Raw genomic sequence first — 19601 nt, forward strand, 5'->3', positions numbered from 1 at the left:
CTCTAAATTTAATTTGTCATCTGATGAGCCATAACTTAAGTGATTTAAATTTTAAGTGATACATAATACATATAAGTAATTGATAGATTTACGAAAGTTCAAAGTGAAGATATTAAAATTCTCATTTTTAAAAGAAGGCTTAATATTGATATGCTGTGATTAGGTGAGAACTGTTAATTTGTACAAACTATCCAGCACAGTGCCTGGCACATTGTTAGATACATAATATATAAGAAGTTCTTTTCTAATTTTATTTTTATTCTATGAACATTATCAAGTATTAGAAAATTAATTCCAAAATGACAAAACTGCATTTTTAAAAAGTGCATTTGGCTTTCAGAAAACCAAATGTATCTTATAGATTAAGGGTTTTTGAAACCTTGGGGGATTAAGTTGACAGTTCATCCCTGGAACATCTTACTGATTTCCTTTTGCTGTTTTCTTGTGATTTATCCTTTCATTACGTAGGACCAATGAATATGACTTTTAGCTATGTATCTCCTTAAAAAGGGAAGTGTGCAGTTTTCAGTATAAGAAGTTAGTATCATTCCAGAGTTGGGCTGTGTGTGTATTGTCATGTACAGACAATCCTATCATCATGTTAGGGCTAGCATTGGATCTGAAAATATTAATCTGACTTTGGAGGGAATGGTGGAGATTCAAAGATAGTAGGAAAGTGGACTGAAAAGGGTGCTCGGTGGGTAGAACTTGATTTACTTAGAAAATGTAGTTTTCATTATAGCTGTTTTTGTTTTGTTTTGTTTTTCATTTTAATACTTGCTTTTCCTTCTTACCCTGAATGCAATTAGAGAATACAATTGAAAAAGCAACTTAAGGTAGTTATAAGTTTTAAAGTTTACCTGAATGGATTTTATTTCAGATTGAAGTCAGGCTTAATCATTTATTTTTAAATAACTGACGTGATTTTGGACATCCTGATTATATGGCCTGTTTGCTTCATTTTATATATGAGAAGGCAAAGCTACTAAGGCTGACTTGCCCAGAAACATCAGGATTCAGAATCCAGATTTTCCTGACTCCTGTTTGGGTCTGCTCTTTGCCATTTAATTAAGCTTATTATAGATGAATTGGCCTATGTGGAAATGGATCAGCCTGGGCATACATCTTAATATATAAAACAAATGCCTAATGTCTACACGTCTTAGCATGGAGTCCTTTTGGGAAACCACAGTACTGTTTTCTTTCATACTCTAATCCCAATCTTGTTCATCTTGTCTTAGTAGTGTTTTGATGAGATTTTATTATACTTAAAATTTTAGGGACGCCTGGGTGGGTTAGCAGTTTAGCGCCTGCCTTTGGCCCAGGGCGAGGTCCTGGAGTCCCAGGATTGAGTCCCACATCGGGCTCCCTGCATGGAGCCTGCTTCTCCCTCTGCCTATGTCTCTGCCTCTCTCTGTGTGTCTCTCATGAATAAATAAAATCTAAAAAAAATAAAAAATAAAAAAATAAACATTATTTTAGTTAATGGATGATACATGACATTCTTTTCTTTGTTTTTCCTGTTTTTAGTTAGAGCAGTTTAAAAAGCAGCTATACCACTTTTGAGTGTGTAGGGTGATAGCTTTGCTTTGATTAGAATTCCCTGATGTCTGTCTGTGTATCATTAGACCAGAGTTAATGTGGGGGGAAGTCCTTTAAGGGAGAAGCCTGTGTGCATTAGGTTTAGGTATGAGATTATTTTACTAAAAATTTTGCCTTGTGTATTGTAAGTCAGGGATTTTAAAATTTTTGTCATAATCCTTTTCTTCAGATAATTTAATGACATTTGAACGATAGAATAGTTAATGAGGGGATCCCTGGGTGGCGCAGCGGTTTGGCGCCTGCCTTTGGCCCAGGGCGCGATCCTGGAGACCCGGGATCGAATCCCACATCGGGCTCCCGGTGCATGGAGCCTGCTTCTCCCTCTGCCTATGTCTCTGCCTCTCTCTCTCTCTGTGACTATCATAAATAAAAAAAAAAAAAAAAAAGAGATTCCCAGACTCTGATGAGTTTACACCTCCTCTACTGAAGACAAGAACTACCAACTTTAAAAAAAAGAAAAAAAAAAAAAAAAGAATAGTTAATGAGGAGCTGCAGTGATTCACACCACTGCCTCATCAAGCCTGGCAATGCCATGGAGCACAGTTTAAAAACACTGTCCTCAGTTATTAAAGGCTGATTTTGTTTGTTTTGTGTTGAGTGTTTTATAGCAGGGGACCCTGCCTCCTATGGTTAGGTTCCCACACGGGTCTATTGGCAGCGTGAGTTGATGATTGTTGCAGTTCCATGGCCGGCTCATCGGGATCTCCTGGTGGGGGTGCCTGGTTCCCAATCAGATCTGCCCTTTCTTTTTAAGCTCCCAAACTATAATATGTTAGTACGTTTGTTAGGTACTTATGATACTACAAAGAGCTCATACTTCATATGGGCTAAAATGTTGTTTCTAATTACATTTACTACTAAGATCAGTGCTTATTCAACTCACTTAAGTAAAAGTTGTGATTTCATCTCTTTTTTTTTTTTTCATTTCTCTTGTGTTTTTTATATCTTGCCTCAATTTATTCTTCATAGAAAATATGTTTGATTCTAGTTTCTAGTATAGATTTGGCTTTTATTTTTAAATTGGTGTTATTTACATTTCTCTCTCACAGTGCTATAGAGTTCTTCTAAAACTATTTTTACTCGACTAGCTAGCCAACAGACACATTTCAGACTTTCCCCCAGGTTACTTGTAGGTAATACTGTATCAGAAAGTGTATTCTCTGTCTTCAGGTTCTCAAGAATGAATAGTTTACTCTCAGTGTCTGTAGTAAACAAACATTCCATACTCTGTAGGAGAAAGGGCAAGAAGTTGTATACATTTTTTCATAGTAAACAAACATTCCATACTCTGTAGGAGAAAGGGCAAGAAGTTGTATACATTTTTTCATACTTGTTTATTTCCTTTCCTGAGCTCATAGTGTAGAAATTGGAAATCCTCATCCATTTTAGTTATTCTGGAAATACTTAGTATGTAAGATGAGCTTTGAGAAAGTCTTGATAATTCTATGTGAATTGTTTGGGAACTGTGGTAAATATTAAAAGCATGATGGTTAAAATATTGACTAGTCATAAGACTCCATGCATGCAGTTTTGTCATCCTACTCTGCAGTTACTTATTTTCCCCTCAGATTTTTGGCCACTAACTTTTAGAAGTTCACATGTATGTCTCTGCATGAGTAGAATGTCTTATTCTTAGAGCCACAAACACGGAGGGCGATGAACTAAACTAGGAAAATAGGTGGCTCGTTTTTGGTGAAAAGCTCCTATTATTCAGAACAAAAATTATTTTCATGAAGCTTATTTTCCCAAAGTATTGAACTCTTAAATTAGTGTTACTTTTTTGTTTCAGCATCAAGGCTGGACGACTGCTGTCCTGCATTCCCTATCAGCTGTACAGCAAGCAGTCCAACATGCAGAAAGGTCTCAACTTTAATCCTGCATGCAAAGCTGAGGAACCTGTGCCAGGTCCAAGCAGTGTAGCCAAACAGCTCAACAACAGGGTGTAAGTTTGTCTACATTGGAGAGTGTTGCAAAGCTGGGTTTTAGCAGTGGGTATAGCCTCTGCTTTGCTGAGATAGAAACAAACACAAAAACCTGGTCATTCATGTGTATTAAACATGTTTAAAATATGTGTGTAGGTATCTTGTCAAAAAATTATTTTTACTGTGAAAGTTTCATAAACAAAATGTAAATAAGAAAGCTTTTCCAGGGATCCTTGGGTTGCTCAGTGGTTAGCGCTGCCGTCAGCCCAGGGCGTGATCCTGGAGACCTGGGATGGAGTCCCACATCAGGCTCCCTGCATGGAGCCTGCTTCTCCCTCTGCCTGTGTCTCTGCTTCTCTCTCTCCCTGTATCTCTCATGAATAAATAAATAAAATCTTAAAAAAAAAAAAAAAAAGAAAGAAAGCTTTTCCAGGGGCACCTGGGTGGTTCAGTGGTTGATCATCTGCCTTTGGCTCAGGGTGTGATCCCGGGGTCTCGGGATTGAGTCCTGCATCAGGTTCCCCACAGGAAGGCTGCTTCTCCCTCTGCCTGTGTCTCTGCCTCTCCCTCTGTGTGTCTCATGAATAAATAAATAAAATCTTAAAAAAAAAAAAAAGAAGGCTTTTCCAGTTGTTGTAGATTCCCATGTAAACTAATGAATCTTGGGATGCCTGGGTGGCTCAGCAGTTGAGCGTCTGCCTTCTGCTCAGGTCGTGATCATGGGTCTGGGGATCAAGTCCCACATCGGGCTCCCTGCCAGGAGCCCGCTTCTCCCCCTGCATGTGTGTCTGCTTCTCTCTCTGTGTCTCTCTTATTTATTTATGAATAAATAAAATAGTTTTTTTAAAAATAAACTAATGAATCTGAAGTTATTAGAAGTAAAATTTCCCATGGATTTTCCTGAAAGTAATTATTTCCACGGAAGTAATTTGCTGTGGAATGTTGCTTTCTCAAAAAACTGAACTAACTATGCCGGGTATACTTTTGTTGTGTGGTCTATACATATGGAAAATGTTAACATTTCTAGGTGGTTTTTGAAAAATTCCAAATTCATAGCCATTTTACATATGTAAATATTTTTATAATGGTAAAAATTTACAGTTAGAGAGTTAGAGGTAACTCTAGACTTGAGTCTAGACTTGAGTCCATGTGACAGGTTTTTAAAAAATATTAAGCTTTAATTGCAATAATCGTGGGTAAAGTGGTTTCATGATTAATTGGTGTGTTGACTTAACATATATGTCAGGTGGTTCATTATCATTAGCCTTCCCCTTATTTATTAAATTGCTTGCTTTGGGAGTTGGATATATATATATTTTTTAAAAGGCCAGGAGTCTAATTAACCTGTGGAGATCCAGTGTCACCACCTTCCATAGTTTTTGTTGTTATTTGTTTTTTAGCGTGTGTTCACTTATAAGCATATTCACATTTTTCACATTACATGATACTTTTGATTTTTTTAGTAACATCAAGATGCACAACAAATAATATCAGAAAATGTTTCTGAACGTACTTGATATCTTTTTTCTTACCTGCACTAATAAAAATAGAAAGTAGGTGTGTTTTTTTTTTTTTAATTCTTTGTGCCAGTTTTAGTAAGAATTTATCCTGATAGATTGTACTTTTTTTTTTTTTTTAAGAGATGTTATTTATTTGAGAGAGAGTGAGAGTGAGCACAAGCAGGGGGAGAGGGAGAAGCAGACTCCCCACTGAGTGAGGAGCCTCATGCAGGGCTCAATCCCAGGATCCCAGAATCACAACCAGAGCCAAAGGCAGATGCCCAACCAAATGAGCGACCCAGGCTTCCCTAGATTTCACTTTTAATCCATATACACTGTTGCCTAATTAACATGTATCTACCAGTGATATATTTCCACTACACCTACTTTATGAATATCCATTTGTCTAGGCTGAAAAACCGAACCGCGGTACACAGTAAGAATATATATTAGCAGTGTGTTTCTTGCCAATATATGCAATTCTGTTGCATATGTTGCTAGTATACTTGGAAAGAATCTTTACTGTTTGTGACACAGAAAACTAGATGTCAGGCTTTTCTGATTTACTTCACTTTTGTTGCTCTCTGTGATCATTATTGTTTGGTATATTTAATACATTTTATAAATTCCTTTGAAATTCTTTTATGTGACTTCTTGTTCCCTTGTTTTCTCTTTATCTCAAGGGCCAGACATATAACAAATTAGGTTTTCTTTCCTTCCTCTTTTAATCGTTTCCTGTTGGTCGTCTCTTTCCCTTTCACTGGCATGATCATCTGTGAGGACTGGACCTAATCAGAGTTGGCTGTCATATTCCATAAGATGGTTCAAACAGACAGAGCCAACCCAGAAATGGGTGGTAATATTTTGCATTCTACTCATGTTTGTGACTTCTCTGTGTGTTCAGGTTGCTATTACTAATATATCATGTTGGACTTTAGATTAAACCTGCTAATACTGTGGTAACCTCACCAATGCCTGGGGACCATATATCAGGCAACTTTCTCTGGAGCCTGAACTACTAACTGGATTAATGATGTGGGTATTTTTCTAAGTGGACTGAATTACAGTTCTGTAAATCAGGTTTTTGTATTTGTGAGATGACTTTTTTGAATGCAAATGAATTTTGTCTTTATAGCAAACATCTAGAGGAGTCACAATGTGAATTTAGCTAAATTTTGTCATAGGCCCTGCATTTATAAATTTGTCATCAGGGATCTTGGTCCAGATTGCCTTGGACCACCTTAGCATCTGAATACACTTTTCTTAGAGATTAAATGCCATTTTCTTGGTTAATAAGTGAGTGTCCTCATTTTTCTAGGTATTTTTTTTCCTGAATTACCCATACACATTAACCTGGTCCTTACTTTTTATTTACTAATGCAACAATTGGCCCCATTAATGGATTAGTACATAGAGTCTGTCAGTCTTCCTGAATGAAACTTAACTGGCCCTAGGATTGTAGCAGTATTGGATTTAATGTGTTGAACAGTGCCTTACATAAAACTAAAACTAGGAATAATAATTCAAATAAAGTTTCTTAATCCATTTTTATGGGAGCTATTTATACTGAGTCCCATAATTTATTAACTCCCTAGGAAATGGCAGACACTGTGCCTCCAACTGGATATTTAGAGATTACAGATTCCATTTAATTTTTAGTGGGAAAAATAATTAAAAATAGTTCTTATTTTTCTTCAGTCTAAGATTCCATTGTATTTCTTCTTTGGGAGTAAACCCTTAAAAGACTGTTTATATTCTAGAATTTTCCTAGTTACCTTGCTACTTTGGTTTAGCTAAGAATTATCTTTTGTTGAAAGAGAAAGAATATAAAATTCATGGCTTAATTTTTCAGAGAAATCTTGAAGTGCATATCACTAAGACCATGTTTACATTAAAAATTGTTTTAGCCTGAAAGTCACACATTAATTGAAATTAAATCTTCTTTCCTGCTGTAGAAATCACATAATTAAGAAGATTGAGACAGAAAATGAAGTCAAAGTCAATGGAATGAACAGTTGGAATGAAGAAGATGCAAATAATGATTTTAGTTTAACAGAGCTAGAGCAGATCTTTCCAGGAAGGAAACAAAATGGAATTCCGCATCACAGAGACAGCGCTGCCATTTTTAATGGACACACTCCTAGCTCTAATGGTGCCTTAAAGACGCAGGATTGCTTGGTGCCCATGGGCAACAGTGTTGCCAGCAGGCTTTCTTCAGACTTCACCCAGGAGGAGGAGCAGGCTGAGAAGAATAGCACTGACTTCAGAGACTGCATCGTGCAGCAGTTCCAACAAAGCACTAGAAACACAGATACCGTGCGGAATCCACACAGAACTAATTCCTTCTCCTTATCATCTTTGCACAGTAACACTAAAATAAACGGTGCTCACCACTCTGCTGTTCAGGGGCCTTCAAGCACAAAAAGCACTTCTTCAGTACCTACTCTTAGCAAGGCAGCACCTTTAGTGCCATCCAAACCCTCAGATTGCAATTTTATTTCAGACTTCTATTCCCGCTCAAGACTGCATCACATATCAATGTGGAAGTGTGAATTGACTGAATTTGTCAATACCCTGCAAAGACAAAGTAGTGGTGTCTTTCCAGGAAGGGAAAAATTAAAAAAAATGAAAACAGGCAGGTCTACACTTGTTGTAACTGACACAGGTAGATACTTACTAAAATTGTTTTCTTAAGAAACAATCATGCTTGACCATTTTGTTCTTGAGCTGTCATTGGTATTCTGATCAATACTAAGCTCTCATATAAGTCTTTAGGAATATCGGGTTATGTAAGTTATAGTAAGCATAGCAGATTATAGAAAGCTTTCTTATTTATTAAAGTATTTTCTTACAAATTTAGATTTAAATGTGGCTAACTGAATATTTTTAGGTAATTTAAACAGTAACAAGGTTGAGATTCTGAGCATTCATATGTAGACCTTTTCAGTTGTGGAAGTTTTGAAATGTGTGAAGTATTACATGTATTATATTCAGTGCATAAACTCCTGTAAGAATAAATTGGTTTGGCAAGAATAACTGTTAATTCCAGAAGCTGGCATCTTAATGATTTTTAAATTATTAAATAACTGACATAATAGCTATTGTAATTATAGTGGTAAACTTGTAGTGAGATTAAGTATTTTCACATAAAAGTAGATGGGTTATTGTATTTTGGTTTTTTTTTAATACTTGTTTTCAAAAGCGAACAAAACCAATGACAGGCTATATTTCTGTGCAGTCATTATCAAGAGTATCTGCTTTGAGGTTTTAGATGTTTTTTACAGAATATACAGTTTTGTTTTGTTTTTTAGAGAGAGATCTCAGAGATTATCTAATACTACCCTTTACCTTAACAGCCATGGAAACTGAGGTACAGAGGGAAGCTCATGGTTTTGTCCTAGAAAGTGATAGATCTTCTCCATGTGGTGTTTTTCTGTTATGTTTGTTGTGTTTGATGTATTCCTAAATGCTTTGTTACTTATGAAATATTTTAGAATGATGTTATAGGTATTTGATTATCCACACATCATCCCTTGACCTTACATGGTAAAGGTCATTTAATTTTGAAAGCTTCAAAGAACTATTACAAATTAGTTTCATGAGTGGGAATAAAGTGATTAATTTTATATTGAATGAAAGCATTCAGTAGGTATATGGTATATATGTTCTGTACTATTTGAATGTTTAAAGCAGTTATTTTGGGTTGTTTACATTATGTGTATATAATACTTCAGAAGAATTATAAGATTTATTTTACAGATCATTTCTTGAGATAATGTAGAGGGTAGCAAGGAAGTTCATGGTTTTGGAGCTTGATAACATAGCCTGAATCTAAATCCTGGCTCTGCCGCTCTTATCCTGCAGGACCATGGGCCAGTTAGTTCACCTCTCTGGGTCTCAGTTTCCTCTTCACGGTAGAGTGGTAGGTAGTCCCTGCTGCTCACCTCATGGGCTTCTAAGCTTAGGGAAGATAACATGAACAAAGGCTTGGTGCCTTGCACATAGTGAGAACTTGGTAAAAGCTTTCACAGTCAAAATGGAATAGTCTGGGCCTTTGGGGAGTAAGGATAAGTTTTTGGAAGCTTATTATGAAGATCTACCTTCAGTACTAGTATTCTTTATCAGCGAAAAATTCCTTTATGAGATTAGAACTTTATATAAGCTCAGGGTTCTAAGTCCAAGACTTGTGTACCCTGGAGGGCCAGTGAATAGGGCTAAGGATGAAACTGATAAAGAGGAAAGCTCTAGTTGTGGCTGGATTGGTTAAAATAACCCTGCTAAATCAAAATACGCAGCCCAGGGTGATTGATTAGAAGGTAGGGTCCTTAGGAGAGGACACTCACCTTTATCTTCTTGAAAGTGGCATATATACTTCAGACCTGACTTTTAATAATGTTTAATGGCTTAAGGAGGAAAGTTTATATACATTATGTATATATACAAATTCATATGTAGATTTTTGTTTTATAGACTTTTCTAAATACATCTAGGATATCAGTGTGATGGCTTGAGAGCTCAAATCAGACTGCCTGGGGTTGATTACCAGCTCAGCCTCTTACTGGCTGCATAACATAATTATTAACAAATCATAATAGTAATCTGTGAAATGGGCATAATAAGATTACTTATCTCAGCATTGGTGTGGGAATTTAAATACACGTCTTAAAACAGTGCATGATACCTACCAAACAATAACAGTGGGAAATTATACTGTTTTGTTTTTGTTTTTGTTTTTAATCAAGGAATGTTTGTAGACTACATGGAATACTGGTCATTTAAAGTTACTTAGCTCCAAGTGTAACTAAATATATGAAAACACCTTTATACACTTTAATAAAATATTGAGCACACAGAAATAACTTTAAGATAAGTATTTAGCTATACGTTCGATTAAAAACTTAATTATTAGAATTCAGATTAGGAAAATATGATATCTTCATAATTGGTTTCAAATTATGTTTGGAAACTGTCTATCTCTGAATTACTTTTAGAACCAAAGAAACAAATTTGACCTCTCTTGAAAATAATCTGTAATAGAGTCTATGTATTTTTGGAAACTTCATTCTAATTATAGGCACTTTAAAAATACAGTTTCTAAAATTAACTAGACCTGATTTTTTGGAATACTAAAAATTAGTTTGGGGTTTGAACATTCTCTTTTTCCTTCTAGGAAATATGTCAGTATTGAGTTCACCCAGGCATCAGAGCTGTATAATGCATGTTGATATGGATTGCTTCTTTGTATCAGTGGGTATACGAAATAGACCAGATCTCAAAGGTCTGTATTCTTGTTTATATTTTAAGAAAATTAACATTATTGTAAATATATGTTCTAAAGGATCTAAAAATCTGCTTTAAGAAATACTTATTCTGGTTTTCCTTGGCAAAATAAATTTCTGCTTCCAACTTTTCTGGACTCAATTATCAAGAAAGATAAAAGGAAATTAGAAACATTTTTTTCTTCCTATAGAGTTCAGGTCTAGGGAATAATATTCTTCAGCTGAAGGATCTGTCATTCTAAGACTAATGTAGATTGGTACTGGGCATTTTCTGTATTTTTATATATATACTATTACTTTGTTATTAAATGGAAATTTTGTGGTAGCATATGGCTGCTACTTGGGTCACTGTGCTTTCTCTCTCTTGAATAAACTTGATTAACTGTCCTGATGCTACTGCACATTCCCACCTTTTGGTTAGAGAATAATTTTACATTATTGATTATTGCTAAGATATGCTGTCATCTTAGTTTTAATAGAATTTCAGGTATTTGTGAGTGAGGCAGTACTTTTAAAAATATTTATTCTGGATTTTTCAGTAGTTCTTTCTGTGCTTAAAGATGTAACTATTAGTGTTTTCTTTTGAGAGTCTAGTTTGTTCTTCCTTTAAGGAAAGCACAGAAGCTGCTCGGTTAATACCAGGGCTTTATTTTTGTCAGTAGCAGCTACTGCTTCAGCTTTGAAAGGAGCTTAGAATGTTGAAGAATTGAGCTTAGCCTGATGAGTCACTCTGATGCATTATTTTTTTTTATTCGTATAACACATGCATTCAGTAACATATATATTAATTATCTGTGCTGTGGCTTTAAGAATCTCTTGTAATTGAATGCACATACAAAGAAATGATAAATGAAAGATTTTATAACTAAACCAAAAATTGAAGGGGGACTGTGTTCTCACATTGGGTTACATAGTAGGTCAGATTGTGGTTGATTTGTTCCTTTTGCTTTGTAAAATTGAAAGATTAGTTTAAATGTTACCTTTTCTGATATGAAATATAAAAAATTGAGATAAGAGTTGGTTTTTCTTTTCCTTTCCCACCTCTCCAATTCAAATCTGGAATCAGAGTTGACTTTTTTCTACTGCAAAAAGCCAAACAAAAACAAGGGGAAGCAAAGTGATAGCGTTGCTTTTAAGTTGAATACATGTATCAAAATTGACATAAATAGCTTACTTTTAGGGGGCTATTGATAAATTTAGATGATCTTTGCATGGTAATTAATAATGTTTAGAGATGTTAAGCTTCTTTATGGATGAATGCCTAAGGAAAAACTGTATTTTTTAAATCTTGTGAAAAATTTTCCCTTACATGTTATCAGTGTTGTTAATATTCCTGTACTTCGATTTAAAAATATTTTTTTTCTTTTCCTACCAGGAAAACCAGTGGCTGTTACAAGTAACAGAGGCACAGGAAGGGCACCTTTACGTCCCGGTGCTAACCCCCAGCTGGAGTGGCAGTATTATCAGAATAAAATCCTGAAAGGCAAAGCAGGTACAAATGAGCTCTCTTTGAAGTCATAATGCTCCTGTTGAAGACGTCTGGATTTTGCTGCTGGTATTGTTGTTATAGAAATGAAAGAGTTGAAATAATTAGCTTTTTCATTCAAGGGTTTTAAAGGTGTCAGTGACATCTTAAGGCAAAAATCTGTATGCAGTAGACTGGTTTATAGTCCTGCTTTGTTGAGTTGGATGATGACATTTTCCTGGGACAGAGAGTGAAGAATGTTATAAGGTTTGATTAGTTTGCTTTGTATACATTTAGATTGGGGATGAAAATAAAATCATGAACATCATTTTGTGGAAGCCTCTAGACTGGAGAGTTAATTACTAGTTGTTTGGTCACTGATCACAGTAAAGACATGAATGAAAGTTCATATTGCTAAAGATTTACATGCAGCAGTGGAATAAAAAACAATAGGATTTCACTTATTGGAATAAAGATAAATACCAGAAATCATTCCCCATGTCTTTACTGAACCTGCTTCAATATTTTCTTGCCTCACTGGCTTTTATATTTTTGCTATTAATTAAATAAAATCATAACTTAGATGATTTACAATACTACTAAGATTTTTATATCTGTTTTCCCCCCTGAGTAAATTCTCTGAGAAATATTTGGTTAGAAATTAAATTCTTTGTCATTGATCAGTTTTCTCATGGTTGTCTGCAGAGCCAAAACATTTTTTAAATTAGTTTTCCAGAAAAATATTAATCAGAGAGTATCCAGAAATTTAGGTACAGTGAAATGGGAAGGCAAGCAGTGAAATTTCATCCTGATTATTTCTGGTTCCTAGTTTTCAGTTATGAAAACTTGGGATTATTTTAGAAATGATTTCACTGAAATTAAGGCAAAAGGAAAACCACTGGACATTTCTGAGGACCTTTATGGGATTACAGTGTTTTTGTTGGTTGTGATTATCTGTTTACATAGTGTGAGTGCAAAAGACAGTAATGATAGGAGATAAATTTTTGTTTCATGTGTATCTGTATTTTCCCAATTTCCTAAAGGTTTTCTTGGTTTTTAAATCTTTTAAGAGATTTTTGAGATTCTAACATTTTGTGTGTCATGAGAAGATCTTGGAGTAGCCAGTATTGAGTTTGTTCATATTTAGTTGTTTGAGGTATGTGACAATATGGGTAGTTTCTTAAGTATTGGTAGTATGGTTTTGTGGTAGATTGGTTTTTCTTTTTGTATTTTCGGTGTGGCATTTAAAAGATGAAATCTTAAGTTTCTAGAAAACAAATAAGTAGCTTAAGGAAATGCATAATACTTGTCACCTATTGGGCACTCAGTAAAAAAAAAAAAAAAAAAAAAATCAATGAACATTGAAAGAAGGAAAAATACCGTGGACTTAGCATTCAGTAACGTCGGTCAGTTACCCAGCACTCAGTTCCTACAGTAGGTAGAATCTTGTGTTTGCTACACACGTCTGTAGTCTGGTAGTCTCCATCAAGAAGTTTGGCCGTGGCAAGCGTACGTTCCTTAGGAGTAGTAGAGAACTAGTCCTCTTATATCTTTCCTTCCTTCACAAGTGATCTGACCATATGCAGTTTATTAACAGAATACAGTCATTGGTTACTTGATTATCTTCACCAGTTTAACCACTGGATTTTCATAACATTGTAATGACCTTTTATAATTCACATCCCCTCCACTCTAAATGTGGGTGGTAAATTAGAAGGTAAATATTAGGAGAAATATTGAAAATTCACTTGCCACTGAAAACTGTCAAAAATAGAGTTTTCTGTCACTAGAAAAGGTGAATTTAATACTTTGCATTTTATATTCTTTCTTTAACTTGATGTCATTCACTTTTATTTCCTAAGCCTTTGACCCATTAGGAACTTAACAAAATATTTGTAACATAAAATGAACAGATTGTCCTTTATTATAAAGTTTGGTTGCAGCTAACCTTGTACTTAGAACTTGTTTTTTCAGTGCCTTTTTTCTTCTTTCCTTATTATTCCCTGATCTTTCTTTCTCTGGGTTCTTATCAGACATGACACAAAAATTTTAAAATATCGAGGATCTATTTAGGAATTAGAGTCTTTGGCTTCTGCACACTAACTTTTAAAAAAACTCAGTTCAGATGTTTCAGCTTGTGTGTCTAGGCAAAGCATTAGAACAAATAGCATCTTCAGCCCTTTATAGATAGAAACTTGAGTTTCTTGTTCGTCATATTCAAGAACTCTTTGTCTAAATGGACCAGCATAACCAGGGGCTCTCCATCCATGACTTCCTTTGGAAGCTGCTTCCTCAGCTGTACTCAGCAGTGATGCTTCTCATTGATGACCTCATTTGGAATCCATTTATACTCAAGATTTTGTGGTTGGGGCCTTTTACCCCTTCTTGGATTCCAGGATGCAGATGTTTTCTTATCCCTTCAACAACTTCAGTGTTCATTCTAAAGAACAACAGTTTTTAAAATCGTGTTAGTCATAGATTTATTCTCAGCGATTTCTTTTTCACAGACTTGGGTCCTGGCCTCTGATTTCTCCAACCGTTCCTCCACATTCTCCATGTGCCCGTCTAGTTTGTCAAGTTTTGATGAGCAGTTCTCTACTTTGCCCTCCACTGAGGACAGTGTGTCCCTGAATTTCCCTGAATCTCCCTTGAAGCAACTCACTGCGCTCGTGGAGGGATCCACGCTCTCTGCTGCACTGTGGAAAAGGTCAGCCAGCCCAGTGAAGAGAACCATGAGGTGGTGCCTCTCAGGCAGGGCATTGGGAGCCCAAGGACTACAGACAGTTTTCTCACCCCAAGCATGATTTTTCTGTAATTTTCAAGACAAGTATCGTAGATTATTTAACTACACCTTCAAATAGAAGTCCCCTAACTCCACAGCTTTTAAAGCATAATAAGGTCATAGTGATAACTGTGAAATGCAGCTGGTTGTGGCTCTTCAAGCTTCAACTCTCTTTGTTGTTGTTTGGTTTAGTAGCAGCCTCTCTTGAACTGTGATGCTGACAATCTTGAAATTCTTGCAGATTTTCAGCGTAGAATAAGGACTATGAAAGCTGATATTTAGCCTTCTGAGATGCTTCAGTAAAACAGGGAAATCTGCTCCTCATTCTGTTTTTAATTTTTCATGGTATAACATATGTTTATCATAATATATCAGGAGTCATGGCTCAAATTATATTCTCTGCTGTTTTAATTTTAGAGGCAAGTGGGATTTGAGCCCATTAAGATACCTTATGGCTTGATTTGCATTTATGCTTTGTGTGTATGGGTGCTGGAATCCAAAAATGCTTATTTTGGTTGCATAGTTGGGTAAAAGATGTTGACAATTTCTGGAGTCAGACCTGGAACAGTTGTTTTAGACCACAAAGCCAGACACTTTGCCATGGTGCTTTAACTTGACTGATTTTTCAGGGAACATTAGGTCTCTGAAATAAGCAGAAAGGAAATACTGGGTTTGCTGGTTACATATTATTACAATGTACTCAAAATAGGTTTGTCTAGACTTTATTGAAATGGCCCATCTTGGCTTGTTTCACTAATTAGTGGTATTTTTGTTAATAGCATTAGAACTATGGCTGAGGAGATTGTGTTTCAAGAATATATATTTTTAAAGCATATTCTTAGAACATAGTAGTATCCCAAGAGACCAAGAACTGAAGTTGTGTTTTAATCTTTCTCAATTGCTAGTGAAGCTAATGGTAAAGGAAGGAAAGTGGCATGCAGTCAGTACTCTCTAGATATGTGCTTTTATAATCTTATGAGAAACTGTACATTTGGTTTGGATATTGAGAGATACTAGTTAGTGGTACTGTTTAGGCTAGAGTTGTTTTCTGTAAAGCAGTTGATATTCTGATCACACTTAATGTTTTTAATTGAACATGCATTGTTAATCCATTAAGTAGAATTTACTGGAAGGGGGGCAGTGTTGTGAAGTTCTTTTTCCTGATGTGTGTTCAGAAAAAAAATCTTAAGTGTAGGATGAAACCTCTTTATGATATGTGACCTAATGAATTGTTTGATCGAATGACTTGTAGGAAATTGATGTTTGTTGAGTGTGTTGTTAAGTAGCCTCCGGTTTTGCAGGTAGTTTATTTAGGAAACGGCAAAGAACATTCAGAGAAATGTGTATTTTCCATTAACTGTTTCCCATTACAGGGAGCTGTGTGATCTTTTCAAGAATATAGGAGGGGGTTCATCTTCCTGATAACTTTTCATCCTTTTTCATCTCAAGAGACTGTTAAAGGGATAGTTTATATTTATCTTTTGGTACATTTTGTAAACAAATCTTTGCTAAAATGGAACACTTTGAATGTATTATATGTGTTATATGATGAAGTATAGAATGGTGAAGTATAGAATGGAAGCAAACCATTTTAGAACTCTAGTTTTTTTCTTTTATTGAGTTAGGAGACCAGTACTAATGGATACAACTATATCCGGAACTTATTAAACATTTGTGTATGAGAGGAATGGAAAATATATTTGAGTGAAAAGGAAAATGAATTTTTAACGTATAATCATTAAATTTTGTTATTTTTAAAGCAGAGATACCAGATTCATCAATGTGGGAGAACCAAGATTCTGCACAAGCAAATGGGATTGATTCTGTTTTGTCAAAGGCTGAGATTGCCTCTTGTAGTTATGAAGCCAGGTATGTGGAAATTAAGTGTGTTGTAATCTTTACGAATAGTTAACTTAATCATTTTTAGAGATTCTTTTGTTTTTTTTTTTAAAGTTTATTTATTTATGAGGAAGGGAGAGAGGGAGAAGCAGACTCCCTGCTGAGCAGGGAGCCCGACATGGGACCTGATTCCAGGACCTGATCATGACCCAAGCCGAAGGCAGGCACCTAACCCAACTGAGCCACCCAGGCGCCCCTAGAGATTCTTTTGAAGTAGATCAGATGTGCCAGTCAGGCCTATGTTACACATGTTATGGGAAGAAATATTTCAAGGCTTAATCCCCTTCATTCCTTTTTTCCTTTCACAAATGCTAGATAACTTTAAATAAATACCTCAGTTTACTGATGAATCGGTAGGTCTGACAGCGGAAACCAACAGAAATTAGACAATGTCATTTTTAAACCATTGTCTTTTGAAACATGTAATTAAAGAATTGAATATTTTTAAAAAAATTTAAAAGATTTTATTTATTTATTAGAGAGAGTACACACATGAGGAGAGAGGCAGGCAGAGGGGGAGGGAGAGAAAGGGAAAGAATCCCAAGCCAACTCTACACTGAGGGCAGAGCCCTACATGGGGCTTGATCCCACGACCCACCCCCATCCCCCCACCAAGATCATGACCTGAGCTGAAACCAAGGGTCAGACGCTCAAATGAATGAGCCACCCAGGTGCCCCAAAGAATTAGATGTTTTGTCATGGGAAAGGGACTTCATGGTCTTCTGATTTAGTCATTCTTTTTTATAGCTAAGAAAAATCCCTTGTAATTTAAAACTCTAATAGTATTCAAAATAATGTTAAAACTGATCACCTATTAAATTATAAGATAATAATTCCATATTGGCATACGCAGTAATCTCCACACTTAAAATTGTAGTGTTGTCAACTCATTAGTACCAGCTTTGTATGTATAACTTTATATTGCAGTAAGCATAAACTCTCTTCACAGTGGGCTGGTTCAGTAGAAGAAGAAACAGGCATATATACAAGTTCGTCATACTTAAAAAAAGAATCAGTCATTTAAAAATAATCAGTTGTACTAGTTGTAAGATAATCTAGTACAAAATCTAGTACAAATTTAGTTGTACTAGAGGTAATGAATTAATTTAAAAGAACAGTCTATTTTTTTCTTTCCTGGTAACTGAGCAGACATTTTTACCTTTATAACACAGCAGGTATTTACACATTGTTGGCAAGTATTCAAGTATTTAATTAAAAACAGAGTCCTCTATCAATTCTATTTTTTGGTCTTTTTTACTTACGGCTTTGTCATGCATACTTTTCTTTTTATTGAGGTATAGTTGACATACAACATTACAGTACTTTCAGGTGTACAGCGTCATGATTTGATATATTTAACATTTTTCAGTGCTGATTAAAAGTTGGGATTGTCTAAAAGGAACATAAAATATCTCAACATCATCTAACTGAAATAGTTTAAAATCTTGCCAATTATTTTATTTAAAAGATATTCAAGAAAACTTTGTAATCAAATAAGCATAATCATAAAATATTTAAATTATTTTTCATTTACGACATGTGAAACTTTTAGTCCTAGACTAACTTTGCCTTTCTTACCAACAGAATTATGTTTTAATCTTTTAATTGTTAGTTGATAATGTAGCCCAAGAGTCAAAAACTTAATAAAAACAGTAAGTCAAATACAGATGCATTCTGGATTACCGTATTTTTATTAGCCCAGGCAGTTTAGAGCTGAATTTGTGTTCATATGTGGAGAGTATGGTGAAGCTCAGACATGCTCTGTCAGCATTTGAGTTCTGCTCAACTGGTGATGAGATGAAAGCCCTACCCTCTCTGTACTGCCTACAAGCTGAGTTCTGGCTGGATGTGGGGAGTAGGGGATAGCAAGTCTACTTCGGGGGTAAAAGTGTTTTCCTGTTCCTGCTGGCTTTGGACTCCTGTCTAGGCTCTAGGCTTTTTTTGGTGTTTGGATATTGCAGTCCTATTGCATTAGCTATTTCAAGCTGAATGTATTAGAAAATAATTGGGGTGACGATACATGGGCCAAATACTATGCAGCAAGCCACTTAGGTGGCAATTATTTTAAGGAGATTCATAAAGTGATGAAAATGAATTTGAGTGTAAGTTGGGAAATTGGCCCACAAGATCCACAGCAATTCGGTTTTGTTTCTTACTTGTGATTTTCATTTTGTAGAAAGCTGTTGATAATGAAAGTCTAGAAAACAATTCTTGATATTCTTTTCTTGTGGTGGTCCAATAATTGTATTTTCCTTAGGTGAAAAGATTTTAAAAAAAATACATATATTCACAATTGTATCAGAGAAATGTTTCTAGGATTGGAGTGGGGACTGGATTGTGGGGATGATCATCCCAGTTCTATACATTGGTGAGTTTCCAGTAGACACAGACTAATAATGGGTCTGCAAAGGATGGTGTGTGCACATGAGATGGTAGAAATCCTGGAAAGGTAGGATGCATTAGAATATGCATTATTGTTAGTAGTTTTATTCACCAGAAGGCGTAAGCTTTATACATAAGTGAGAAGGTAGATACACGGATGAATGGGTAATAGAATCACGTATTTTTTAAGATCAAATCATTTTTGAATGTTTTTGTAAGGACGCTTTACTGTTCTTAGTGATATGGATACCTATTAACATATTGAATGGACAGCAGCGTACATGTGCAGTGTGAACCTGCAAATCATCTTTTTTTGCATCACACACTGATGAAGTATTGGTAGTTTATAGTTTATCCTGCGTGGGACCTGGTGACAGGAATAGATAAGTCACTGTAGCAGAGAGTCACTTCAGACTGTTGTGTATTTGCCTTTACTCATTTATTTTATATGAACCAAATCCAGTTTCCCAACTACCAACTCAGAGTATTTTGCTTCCTTTAATAATATAGGAAACCTCTTAGTCTTCCTTGTTTGTTTGTAACTTCCTTATGGTGTCTAGTGGCACCTAAACATTTCTCTCCAAGACAAGTATGTGCATGAATACATTAAGTAGATGTATTATGTTTTGCTAAGTAATACGTCCCTGAGAATTTTTGAATACGTAAAAAATGAAATGAAATTATTGTAAATAAAAGAATATGGTATTTATAGCAATTACATAACACATTTTTTTAAAAAAATGAATTACCTTTAATTTGTAAGCTTAGCCT

At 35.3% G+C, this 19601-nt stretch overlaps 1 protein-coding gene across 8 annotated transcripts in view; it reads left to right on the plus strand.

The window, feature by feature from the left end:
• The window catches only part of REV1 (REV1 DNA directed polymerase), a 96617-nt gene that overhangs the window by 52456 nt on the left and 24560 nt on the right, over positions 1-19601 (plus strand). For 4 of the 8 annotated variants that reach the window (XM_077915037.1, XM_077915038.1, XM_077915039.1 and 1 more), the window contains 5 exons: positions 3392-3544; positions 6979-7688; positions 10194-10301; positions 11678-11794; positions 16310-16418. In XM_077915037.1, coding sequence (XP_077771163.1) covers positions 3392-3544; positions 6979-7688; positions 10194-10301; positions 11678-11794; positions 16310-16418 — 1197 coding nt within the window. Of the gene's footprint in view, positions 1-3391; positions 3545-6978; positions 7689-8785; positions 9340-10193; positions 10302-11677; positions 11795-14320; positions 14475-16309; positions 16419-19601 lie in introns of those variants that run through there. The other 4 variants (XM_077915036.1, XM_077915041.1, XM_077915042.1 and 1 more) reach the window with 4 other exon arrangements.

The sequence above is a fragment of the Canis aureus genome, chromosome 11 (assembly GCF_053574225.1).
Source record: "Canis aureus isolate CA01 chromosome 11, VMU_Caureus_v.1.0, whole genome shotgun sequence".
Lineage (NCBI taxonomy): Eukaryota > Metazoa > Chordata > Mammalia > Carnivora > Canidae > Canis > Canis aureus.